Source organism: Trachemys scripta, chromosome 3 (genome assembly GCF_013100865.1).
Source record: "Trachemys scripta elegans isolate TJP31775 chromosome 3, CAS_Tse_1.0, whole genome shotgun sequence".
NCBI classification, from domain to species: Eukaryota; Metazoa; Chordata; order Testudines; family Emydidae; genus Trachemys; species Trachemys scripta.
The window spans coordinates 185,769,341-185,781,959 of NC_048300.1; the positions used below are offsets into that span (position 1 = coordinate 185,769,341).

Here is a 12,619-nt window from a genome sequence, read left to right on the forward strand (position 1 = left end):
CTGGCAGGAAGGGATAGGGGCTGCAGGATTGCCATTCAGTGCAGCTACTGCTTGGCTTCCTTTTCTTGCATGTAGGATGATGTCATGGGACTACATCTGATGTCTCCCATGTGCTCTTGAAAGTGCTTGTGGGGGCAGGTGCATAGAAACACAGAAGAGGATTACCCAGTAGCAACAATACCCTGGCAATAGCTGGTGCAACCTGTCAGCTCAGTCCCACCCTCTGAGAGGGCTGAAACTGTCAACAGGATGAGCCCGCTTTACTATTTCCAGTCAGGCCCTATCAAATAATTCCATCCCCCCAACTCCTGTATCAGATTCTTATTACCATGATCACACCATTATAAACAGAGCTGGCCTAAGGATTTGAGGGGCTGTGCCCAAGCTCAGTGGTTTCCTCGGCACACAGACAGTGTTTGGCAGGATCTTACCCCAACGCACACACCTTCCCCTTCATCCATTCTCCTGCTGCACCTGCCAACCTCCCCTGGCTGGGTCGGTTTATATCAGTTCACATTTTGCAAGAAACGTACTTTTTTTTTTTTTTTACTAAAATGGAAGCCTAAATTTTGCTTTTGTGGCTGTCTCTGCTAACCAGGGGCTTGCACAAGTCTCTACCAGCTCCTCAGTGATGTGTTGTCATGGAAACTTTCTCTTGGTGAAGATGGCAATACTCTATTAGATTCCTTTCAGTAAGGTTGGATAAGGAAAGACATTTAGGGCCTGAGGAGAAACACCAGCTATAATTTCAATTTATGTCTGGCTGTCTCTCTCAAGAGGATCTCAGGTATACAGGGTTATGTTGTTCACTCTTTTGCCTCAGAAAGGGCAGATAGGCACTAGAGGCGTTTGCATGTAGGCCAAAGATGTGCTTGGCATCCTTTTCTCCCATGGTGGGTATCACTGCTTTCTGGAATGTGCTGAGACAGCGCATGGTAATCAGCAATTTAGATACTAGGGAAAGATCTGAGGCCAGGTCTCTGAGGCCTTCATCACTGCTTCATAGGAATGTCTGAGAGAATCAACCGGCTAATTATATGCCCAGCCTGAGTGTTCAGTCAGAGCACTAAGGCTGTCCTGAACACTTTGAAGACAATATTAACCATGTCTGTACATTTCTACTTCATAATTCCAGGGCTTATTTTGCCTTGTTTAATTTAAAGGAGTAACAATTCCTGTGATTTTCTCTTAGAAATTCAGAATCAGAGAAAGTAGAGACAAGAAGGTCATGCAGAAGACTCCCTAGTCCAGGAGTGGCCAACCTGTGGCTCTGAAGCCACATGTGACTCCTTGTATAGGCACCGACTCCGGGGCTGGAGCTACAGGCGCCAACTTTCCAATGTGCCGGGGGGTGCTCACTGCTCAACCCCTGGATCTGCCCCCACTCCACCCCTTCCTGTGCCTCCCCTGAGCCTGCCATGCCCTCGCTCCTCCCTCTCCACCCCAGAGCCTCCTGCATGCCACAAAACAGCTGATCAGGGGGTGCGGGGAGGGAGGGAGAGGCACTGACTGGCAGTGCTGCTGGTGGGTGGGGGAGCTGATGAGGGGCTGCTGACGTATTACTGTGGCTCTTTGGTAATGTACATTGTTAAATTCTGGCTCCTTCTCAGGCCAAGGTTGGCCACCCCTGCCCTAGTCCATCCTTCTGCCAGGGCTGGACTGTTCCAGACAGCATATTTTCTAGTGCTTCATCCAGCTTAGTTTTAAATGTATCAAGCAATGTGTCTTCCACCGTGTCCCTTGGGAAACTATGCTACACCCAACTAGATCTCAGAATTTTTTCCCAGTGTTAAACCTAATTTTTCCTTTTCTTCATTTCACTTAGCTATAATCCACATGTACCACTCTAAATAATGCCTCTCCCTCCTTGGTGTTTCAATATTTATTAAGGTCTCTGTTTACCAAAGCTGATAACATTTCGGCTCTTCTAGTCTTTCTTCACAAGTCAATCCCTCCAGCCTCATGGTCTGTTTTGTTGCTGTCCTCTAACTCCCTCCAGTTCATCAGCATTTTCTGGGTTAGTTGGTGTCCAGACCTGAACAAATTATTTCAGGTAGGCTTTTTGCTTTTGAAAAATACAAGAGTAATTTCCTTCATACAGAAAAAAGGTACTATTGTGACTGAAGGCAAGAGACTTTGCTAAGGATTCATTTAAGTGCCTCTGGTGTATTACCTGTCCTCTGAAATTACAGAACATCATGACCTACTACACATAGTAAGCAGAAATCCTATATTAGACAGAGAGGGAGCAAGTGCCGGTTAGCTATTTGGTTTAGATGAGCATGGAGTGTGTGTTTCTTACCCCTTGGGTTAGTCCCTAGATTTGCTCACCCCTCCTCTTTAGATTTTCTGCACTGTCACCTCTGGTGCACACTCCATTGATTCGAAGCTGGGTGTGTGCTTGGTCAGTGGTATAATACTCATTCCCATTTTCTCCTTCCCTCCTGTTCCCACGAGGGCATTGGCTTCAAGGAGCTGCAGCAGCTCCTTGCCAAATGTCTGAAATCTGAGAACTGGCTGCTAATTACAATATTTGCAGTTCAGACCTCACAAGCTATGTTAAGAATCAGACTGCAGTCTCTGGGCTGCTGAGGGATGTCATCTTATTCCATTCCTGTATGTTGATTTGCTACACAAGGCATGAGTTTTTCTGCCTTAGATATGCAGGGAGAAGTGGAGACACAGTTTTAAAAGCAGATTTGGTTTCCATTAACTAGTTTTCCAGTCTGTTTCATAAGCATACATATATTCACCTCATAAGGAATTCAGTGGACTATTCAGTAGGAATAATATCTGGATACAATCATACAGTGGTGTGCCAGCATTTTTTTGAAAAAAAAAAATGTTTTGGCTGGTGTGATTTCAATAAGATGTTTACAATAGGGATCATTTCCGCCATTCATTTTAATACCATTTCAGGCTGTAACCAAGCACTGGTTTGGAATGCAATGTAAGATCTTTCAGCAGTTGCTGAGAGTGCAGGAAGACATTTTAGAATTCTGTCTTACTGAATATATAGTTTATTAATGTGATACTGTAGCCATAAGCCATAACAGAGGGAGCATATTGTTATTTTGAGGTTATTGGTATATGTCTCAGATAGGCTAGATTTTCAACCACCCAAGAAGCGCACCTGCCCAGTGATTTCCTACAAGTACAAACCACATCCTGGAATAACTTACTGCTAAAAGAATATCACTCACTGAGTTTAAACTACCCCTTTATTTTAAAGAGCAACAATTGCAGTGAACAGAGTTATGCAGTTCTTTCACTTTGAACAATAGTTCTTAGCAAAATGATAGGGGAAATAATAAAGCAGTGGACCTTTTTTCCTACCATTTAAAAAAAAAATCCTAACTTTTTTTTTTATTTTTTTTTTGCATTTAAATCTCAACTAACTTTCTGTTGCAAAAACTATACATGGAATACTGGGCAGTGGATTAAAGTGTCCAGATGTCTTCAAACTGCTGCTGAAAGGGTTCTTTGTGGGAAGGACAATGCTTTTCTCTTTCAGCCCCTTCTAGGTTGACCATATTTCCCAAAGGCAGGGACTGGCATTGCTGCTTGCCCCCTCCCCCCACCCGTGCACATTCCCCCACACCCCACTTTTTTGAAAAAATGGGCATTTGTCCCATTTGCTCTTGCCAGCTTGATCAGTTTGGCAAGAGCAATGGGGCAAATGGCCAGTTTTTACCAAAAAATTCGGGACGGCTAGGACAGGGCTTAAAAAAGGGACTAGCCTGGCTAAAACGGGACGTTTGGTCACACTAACCCCTTCCTCCTCCTTTTTTTTTGTCCTTCCCCATTTACCCATTCCCCCACTAGCCACTTAATATATAGAGTGCTTTGGTTTTGTTCCTCAGTAATGGGTCCCAAGCTGTCTGTTCATGGGAGCTCAGCGACACATCTATCATCATCATCAAAAAGGCCCAGTCAAAACATGGCTTTGGACAATTAGCATCTGGTTTCGTCACTAACCTGCTAGCAAGTAACCTTTAAGGGGGGGGAAATGGAGCATGTGGAGTGTTTGAATAAGGTTATCCAACCTTGATGAGGAAAATTGAGAAAGGAAGGGGAATTGGTGCCATCCAAGTGATGTAGGAGCTAAGGATGGATATTTGCCATCCACCTGGAGGAAACTGGAAACGTTTGGTTATCAAACCATGACATCTAGGGGGAAATTACGAGTTTGGAGATAAATCAGTGCCACTTGTGGGAGTTTACTGCAGCCACAGTAATACAAAATACGTTGGTTTATATCTTTTCTGATCCCCATCTCTGTGGGGTTCCCTTATATTTTTATAATATAAGTCCTCACCAGAGATCAAGAGTTTGCTTGCTATGAACGTATTCCTTCCTGAAACCTCTCAAATTTACTTTGTACTTACTTAGAAATTGTGGCTAAAGTTGAAAACAATAAAAGATTATGAATAGGTGAAATACTGAAAATAGTGATAGGAATCAAAGTTGATTGACTCTAGCAAAAGAATGAGAACCAGCCTATCTGCTTATATAAAAAGAGAAAAATATCACTATTTAAATAACCAAGGGGGTTTCCTCTTTTTTGCTGATAAATAGGAATATGAAGGCAGGAATTCAGCCTCTTGAGAAGTTATTACTTCTGCCTTGAGGAAGCCCAAAATAATTTTCCTGTGAGATTTGGAAGTTTAATTCTGAGCTCTCTTTTGTGGGCTGTATATATTCTCTTGCAGAATGTTAGCCAGAGAGAGACCAGAAAAAATTTGATAGTTAAATATGGAGAACACACACACACACATTTTGATTTTGAAACAGTTGGGATAAGAGGTGTTGAGACAGATAAGTCTTTCTGCTGTTATAATGGCTTAGTGGAGTTGAGAAGATATTGTTCTGTCTTCTAAGTGAATTAGTTTCTTCCCACCTTTCTATTACATGATTATTATTTTTTTAAATCACAAAGAGCAATGACATTTTCCTAAGGGTAATTTGTTTTTTCGACATATGCATATAGATATTTGGTTAGCAACAGACTCCTCCTGTCTTTTTCCAGTAACTTGCTTTAGCCACTTCAGTACTTTCTACACTTGGTGACAGGTTTCAGAGTGGTAGACTTGTTAGTCTGTATCAGCAAAAACAACGAGGAGTCCTTGTGGCACCTTAGAGACTAACAAATTTATTTGGGCATAAGCTTTTGTGGCTAGAGCCCACTTCATCAGATACATGAAGTGAAAAATACAGGAGCAGGTATAAATACATGAAAGGATGGGGGTTGCTTTTGCGTAGAGACTGTCCGGTTTGGCCAATGTACATGGCAGAGGGGCATTACTGGCACATGATGGCATATATCACATTGGTAGCTGTGCAGGTGAACAAGCCCCGGATGGTGTGGCTGATGTGGTTAGGTCCTATGATGGTGTCCCTAGAATAGATATATGAACAGAGTTGGCACCGGGGTTTGTAGCAGGGTTTGGTTCCTGGGTTGTTTTTGTTATGTGATGTGTAGTTGCCAGTGAGTATTTGTTTCAGGTTCGGGGGGCTGTCTGTAGGCGAGGACTGGCCTATCTCCTAAGGTCTGTGGGAGTGAGGGATTGTCCTTCAGGATAGGTTGTAGATCCTTGATGATGCGCTGAAGAGGTTTTAGTTGGGGGCTGTAGGTGACGGCTAGTGGTGTACTGAGAAGTCACCTACTATCAAGACAGGCCCAACAAAGAAAGTAACAGAACACCACTAGCCATCACCTACAGCCCCCAACTAAAACCTAAACTTAATTTCCCCATTACTAATTTCCCCCTACTGTTACTCACCCCCAGGACTGCCCAGAGGATTCAGGGGGCCTGTGGCAAAGCAATTTCGGGGGCCCCTTCCATAAAAAAATGTTGCAATACTATAGTAACATGTATTTGGAAATGTAAAAAATAACCAGTGAAATACATTCAAAAATTAATTTTTAATAATTTGAAAATACATGAAATACATTATTTATAAACATTAAAGTAGGGGGTGCCCGGCTCAGAGGGGCTGGGCTCAGAGCTGGGGGTCAGGGATGGGGGGGGATGGGGTCCGGGGGTGCCCAGCTCAGAGGGGCTGGGCTCTGAGCTGGGGGTCAGGGGCTGCCTGGCTCAGAGCCGCTTACCATGCTGCTTACCCCCACCTCAGTGAGCCGCGTCCCGGAGCTCGCAGCCCCGCCCCCTTACCACACGACTCCGAGCTGGAGGACCTCAGGCACGGCCCGAGCCACGCTGCTGCAGCGCTGTCCAGGGCCGCTCCTGGATGCAGCGTGCTGATGGGGGAAGGCGAAGGGGGAGGTGGGGGGAGCCTCCGATATTCTCGTGGGGGCCCCTGTGGGGCCTGGGGCAAATTGCCCCACTTGCCCCCCCATCCCCCCGGGCGGCCCTGCTCACACCTTCTTCTCAACTGTCTGTAATGGGCCGCTCTCTTACCACTTCACTTCAAAAGTTATTTTTCCTCCCTTGGTATCCTGCTGTTAATTGATTTATCTCATTAGATTGACTTCACACTTGGTAAAGCAACCCCCATCCTTTCATGTATTTATACCTGCTCCTGTATTTTTCACTTCATGCATCCGATGAAGTGGGGTTTAGCGCACGAAAGCTTATGCCCAAATAAATTTGTTAGTTTCTAAGGTGCCACAATGACTCCTCGTTGTTTTTGCTTTACTAACTGCTTACAGACAGCTGACATGCAATGACCCCTGGAGGCTGAAACTAAAAGTTTGAGCATATGCTGTAGCCCAACTTTTTGCAGGAGTCTTTCCTGCTAAAACTTGAACAATAGCATGCATCACATCACAGCCACTTACTTTCAGTGTAGTCTTTGCAAGGAAACTAACTTAGGCCCTGTTCAAGACAAGTGCATAAGCATGTGCTTACCTTTAAGCATTCATGCAACTCACATTGAAATAAAAAAGTCCACTCAAAAGTGGGGAATAAAAGTTTCCTTAATTCTGTCCCGTGTGCATATGCCGTATAATACAGATTTTAAAGACATACTCACGTACTACTATAAGGCATACACACAAGAGGGCTGACTTAAGGTTTAACAGGCAACCTTAATTCTGGCATTTCCTAACTTGTGAGTGCTTTGACCTTGATAATGTTCTTTTAACATAGTTTTTGGTGTTTGTTTTGTATGTAACATTCTGTTTTTTAAAAAAATTAAAAATGCAAAGGAAAAACAAATTCCCTCACTTGGAACCATATTGACTCCCCATGCAGAGCTGAGATCTCTAGATTCACAGCACAGTCCACTACCACCTGAGCTACCTCAGTAACTAATGCAGCATACGCCTGTGTTGTCTATGTGGTCCTGCCACTGGAGAGGGATGGAGACATACTTTGCTATTGATTTCCCAGCTATTTGCTGACCCACAAAGAAATGTTAAGACTTGGGACTCCTTGGTTCAATTGCAGGTTCTGTAGGAGCGTGTGGTCTAGTGGTTACAGATCCTTCAGCCCCGCCCAGTGCCAGATTAATGATTTTGCCGCCTCCATCCCCATATGAACTTATTTTAGTTTTTTTTACAAATTTGTTTGAACTAAAATGAATCTAAATATTATTAAAATAATTGAATATTTACAAGTTTTATTATAAATAAAATTACAAGTACAGCGGACTCTCACTTGAACGCGCATCTGTATAGCACGATTTCGCTTATAGCGCGGGACTGCGCATGGATCCAAAACTGAGAACCGCTTAATTTCTTCCTTCCGGTCATATTGTTAAGGTTTAGGATTCTCGTGAGTATGTTTACTAGATGGTGTTGTGCCATCATTGGTGATTTCAGTACACACTATGATTGGTAGAGTTGTGGCATCACTGATGCCACGATTACAAAAATGCTGCTATTATAAATTTGCCGCCCCTGCAAATTTGCCGCCCTAGGCCTAGGCCTTGTCGGTCTAGGCGATAATATGCCACTGGCCCCGCCCCCAGCCTCTCCCTCTCACCTAGTGCAGAATGAATCTTCAGAGACTAGCTGCCAAATTCTACTGAACATGTGCAAACTGAGATTCTTCAGAGGCTTGTAACTTGGCCAAATTTGGGCACCTTTTCACTGGACCAACAAAAGGATTGTCCCTGACACAAAGACTGCCACTCTGCCAAATTACAAGTCCCTGCTCCAAAGCATGGAGCTGCTAGAACTTCTCAACTCAAGATTTGAGAAGTTTTTTAATATGTGCAGAACAACAATCTCGTTCTTGGAAACTGCTGGACCCATTTTAGCGGAAATGTTAAATAAAATAGCCTGAGACAAACACCAGGCATGGGAAATAGCAACCAGCATTGTTAAAGTTTCCCAATGTATAAGCATATAATGTGTTATAATAGGGATATATGGAATAAGTCTGCTAGCTACATTTCAGATATTATTTATTAAAATAATGATATGGTTAACTTTACCAAGTATCGTCTGATAACTCTGCGGGTAACTCCTCAGTGTTAAAGCATTCCCTGGAAACTTCAACAGAAATCAGTTTAGGACATTTGGGGGCCTAACATGTCAGAAATGATGAGCACTTACAACTCCAATTGAAGTCAGTGGCAGCTGCAGATCGTGCTCTAGGTTATGTATGTAGGAAAGATTAAGGGAGAAATGTTAGGCCCCAGAAAATATGCTTAGATGTGTTGGGCCCCACCCACAAGCAACAAAGGAATACAAAAGATAATCTATTTTTTAATACTATTAAGAAGTGGGATTCTTTGCTCTAGGATTCATCTGTACTGAGTCACTGCTCAGAAATGGAAAGTGAGTTGAGATTTGCAGCAATTCAAAACTCTGCAACAAGTTGACACATTAATTTCAGATACAAGAACAGAGCTTTCACTGTGGCTCAATTAGGGTTTGGAGAGGATAATTGTAACTGTACCAGTTTAAAGGGGGGAGGAGGGGCTTACTGGGGAATGAAGGACTGATGAACTTTAAAAGTGCCTTTGAGAAGTTTAGGAGAAACGAAAAGAAAACAAAAAAGACTTCCTCATTTTTCTTTCCCTAGCCTTGGAGGTTTAGAGAAACGTGACTTATCTCTAAATAAAGGGAATGTATAAACAAAACCAACTCCAAACCTGAGCCTAGAAACTGATCTCAGTATTGCTTTCCATTGACAGATAACAAATATGCTCCTGCAGTCACTCTCAATGGGTTCATCTTTATTCTTGGAGGAGCTTACGCAAGAGCAACCACCATCTATGACCCAGAGAAAGGCAATATTAAAGCAGGTCCCAACATGAACCACTCCAGGCAGTTCTGCAGGTGAGAAAAACCATTAAGATTGAATTACCAGTGCCTCAGTATTTTCTACTGGGGGGGGGGGGAAAATGATTATTAAATAATAATAGTGAGAGTGGCAGGGGGAAGGGAGATGTATACAATATGTTTTTATTCATCTTCATTATGCATATTTAGGGATGTATTTTAATGCCCTTGTGCATCATACTGAACATTTGTCCCTTAATATTTAAGTACCATGATTTGCAATGTGAGACTGGGAGAGGCAGAACTCTTGGGTTCTAATCACTGACAGGCTGCATGACCTCAGGGCAAGCCATACAAATGCTCTGTGCATCAGTTTACCTGTCTGTAAAATGAGGATGATAATATTCAGTTCACATGGGTAAGGCTACATTTTTGTCAGGGAGGTTAATCCCTGTTTTCCAGAGACCTCCCTGACATTTTCTGCTTCAGTCTCTGGGGCTGCGGGACTGGAGCTGGCAGCCAGCGGGGCCCTGGCAGGGTTCCAGTGACAGGCGACAGCCCCCCTCAGGGTTCCCCTGCAGGTTTTCAGCAACAGGTGACAGTCTCCTCAGGGTCTCCCTGCAGGTTTCCAGGGACAGGTGACAGCCTCCTCAGGGGGCCCTCCTCAGGGTTCCAGGGACAGCCTGGCGGGGAGGGAGGAGAGAGAGCCCTGCAGCTCCCAGCCACCATGGTAGCAAGGAAAACCATGGAGCTGCAGCAGTAAAAGTCACAGACAGGTCCCAGCGTCCATGAATTTTTGTTTATTGCCCATGACCTGTCCATGACTTCTACTAAAAATAACCATGACAAAATCTTAGCCATAGAAGCCACCTCTCCTGACCACCAAGACAGCTATGGAGCCACACTGCATCACTGCTAACACATGCCTAAACGTTTATATTTTTTAAAACTCCTCTTGTATTTTATTTTTGGTTTCAAAATAAGGACAGAAAACACCTTAAAATCCAAAGAGCCATTTCAAATGTCAGTTCCACATTTTTTGTATTTAAGAGAGTGCCATCTTTTTGACTGCTGAGCTGAATTTTGTCCTGCAGCAAACAGATTAAAAAAATCACACACCAACTTCCAGCCAATGCCACTGGGTTCCTGCTGCTTCTGTGCTAATTACAGATTTTCATTGTTCCTCTGTATTAACAAGAGTGAAATTGAATTGAGGAGAACCCCGCTGTGTTCAGACAGTAGTTAATGATATTTTTCTCTAAAGATTGTAAACCAGAACTAAAGGGTGTGATGCAGTTTACATGAGTTGCCTCATTATCTAGGATTTAAATAAATAAATAAAGGCAGATGTTATTTAACAACATAAAAATTAACCACATGTTAATGTGGTCCTCCCTCAATCAGGATCATACAAAGCCTGGTTTGCTGGGAAAAGTTTGTGCACCTCATTTTTATATTTTAACCAGAAGGTTTTTATCACTTTAATAACTAGCTAGTGTGATTGCGTATAGCATGGGAGGGGTGACTTGTCAAAAAATGTAAAGGTCAATTTAAATCTCTTTTTTAATGACAATTTAAAATAAATTGATCAGATCCCCAAATCATGAGCAAAAGAAATATCAATTTCAGGATGCCTTTGGGACAAAACGTAATCCCATTGTAGACAATGAGACTTTTGGTATTGACCTGAGGCAAGATTTGAATGGCACAAAGGGTAGTTATATACCAAGCTTGCTTTGAAAGTCAATGGGAGTTAGACACATAAGTGGCCTTTGTGCCTATAGAAAATCTCCTATTGTGTGTTTAGGGTGAACTGAATCTTTAGAGTTTCCCAAACAGCATGAAAATATGTGTTTAGCAACATGATCATGGTCTCATTTTCAGCCTGTATTTGTACTGCTGGATGTTTGGAGGCCCCCAACCACATGTTCTGCTGCAGTCACAGCTGACAGCAGCAGACACGGGCTGGGAGCTGTGATTGTCGCTCTTTGCACCGTCCTGATGGTCACCTCCCTCCACACTGCAAAAGAGTGGGAAAAAAAAGCCTCCCCTGCTCCATATAGCTCAGAAGTCCTCCCTTTGCAGACAGCTATCCTCCCTTTCCAGTTCATTCTTCAAGGGTTTATTTTTCTCCAAGCAAAAATAATACAGAATGTGTTTCTGTGTCTGATTAAAAATTCCATTTTCCTACTTACTTAGAATTCAGGCTGCATGCAAATAGAGCTGTGTTACAGAGATTCTCCACAGGGTAACTGCAGCAGCACGGTGGGGCCAGCAATGATTCCAGAGAAGCTAATTTAGTACCAGCAATTCCCAACAGGCACAGAAAAGCAGTTTCGGCTCCTTCTCCAACTCTTAGCCAGTAAGATTTGTTATATGGCTCTGCCGAATGGGAACCCTTAATAAAACGTAGATTCAGGCTGAACAGTACAACACAAACATGGTGGGGTTAGGGTTTTTTTTTCTTCTTCACCTTTTAAATAAATTCTGGTTCTTGGTCAGTGAAGCATAACTTCACTTCTTAACTAGTGGGCCTGCTAACTTGTGGCACTAGCTATGGCTCTCCAGCCGATTCATTTCCTGTTACAAAGTTAGGATTAACTTCAGACACTGAAATGGGTTAGAGTACAGCTTGTTTGGAGAGAAATTCCCAGGTGGCTGTGGTTATGGAGTATGGTTTCTTAATAGTTGCCTACTTCTCAAGCCCACAAATTTAAAAGCTGGCCTTTCAGCATGCAGTGTCAGTTTTTCTACAGCTGGGAGAAAAGTGGTAGAGAGGGAAAACCTAAGTCTTCTAGCAGATCTGGAAGGAAATGTGTGGTTGGGACTTGAGACAATGGACAGCTGATTAAAATCACAGCAACGGACTAATAATAATCATCTTTCATTTATATAGCAGTTTATGCCCTGAAGGATCTCACTGTGCATTAAAGCATAACTGATATACAAATAATGCACAGAGACTGCCTTGGCTACTACTAAAATGCAGCCACCTCTGGGTTGAAGTGTGGCAGCTGTTCAGCAGCACACAGGAACACTACACAACAGTTTAGGAACACTATCTAACTGAAAGCACTGGGGAAATATAGTTAGATAGATAATAATTAGAATATGTCAAAGGCACCAGCACTAACAATGCAACTACAAAAAGTTCCAGCACATCTTTAATGACCATGAGTGGTCTGGACCTTGATTTTTTATCTAATTTGAAAGATAACATCTGCGGCAACACAGGGACACCTAACAAAACCTATGGAAAACTTGGGCATTGGACCTTGAGCCTTCTAAAACATAGTGTCTTGGCTTCAAAACTTTCTGTAAACATGGGCAGAGTTACCAAATTAGCACAGTTAGCAAAGTTACGAAATTCAGAGAGAGCCTTGTGGAGATTAGCATCCATTAAACTGTCACCTCCAAGTGGGTGTT

The 12,619-nt window shown here is 43.0% G+C and overlaps 1 protein-coding gene across 3 annotated transcripts in view; it reads left to right on the forward strand.

The window, feature by feature from the left end:
* The window catches only part of KLHL29 (kelch like family member 29), a 547,902-nt gene that overhangs the window by 524,439 nt on the left and 10,844 nt on the right, over window positions 1–12,619 (forward strand). For all 3 annotated transcript variants that reach the window (XM_034766597.1, XM_034766598.1, XM_034766596.1), the window contains one exon: window positions 9,106–9,250. In XM_034766597.1, the coding sequence (XP_034622488.1) occupies window positions 9,106–9,250 (145 nt within the window). The remainder of the gene's footprint in view (window positions 1–9,105; window positions 9,251–12,619) is intronic.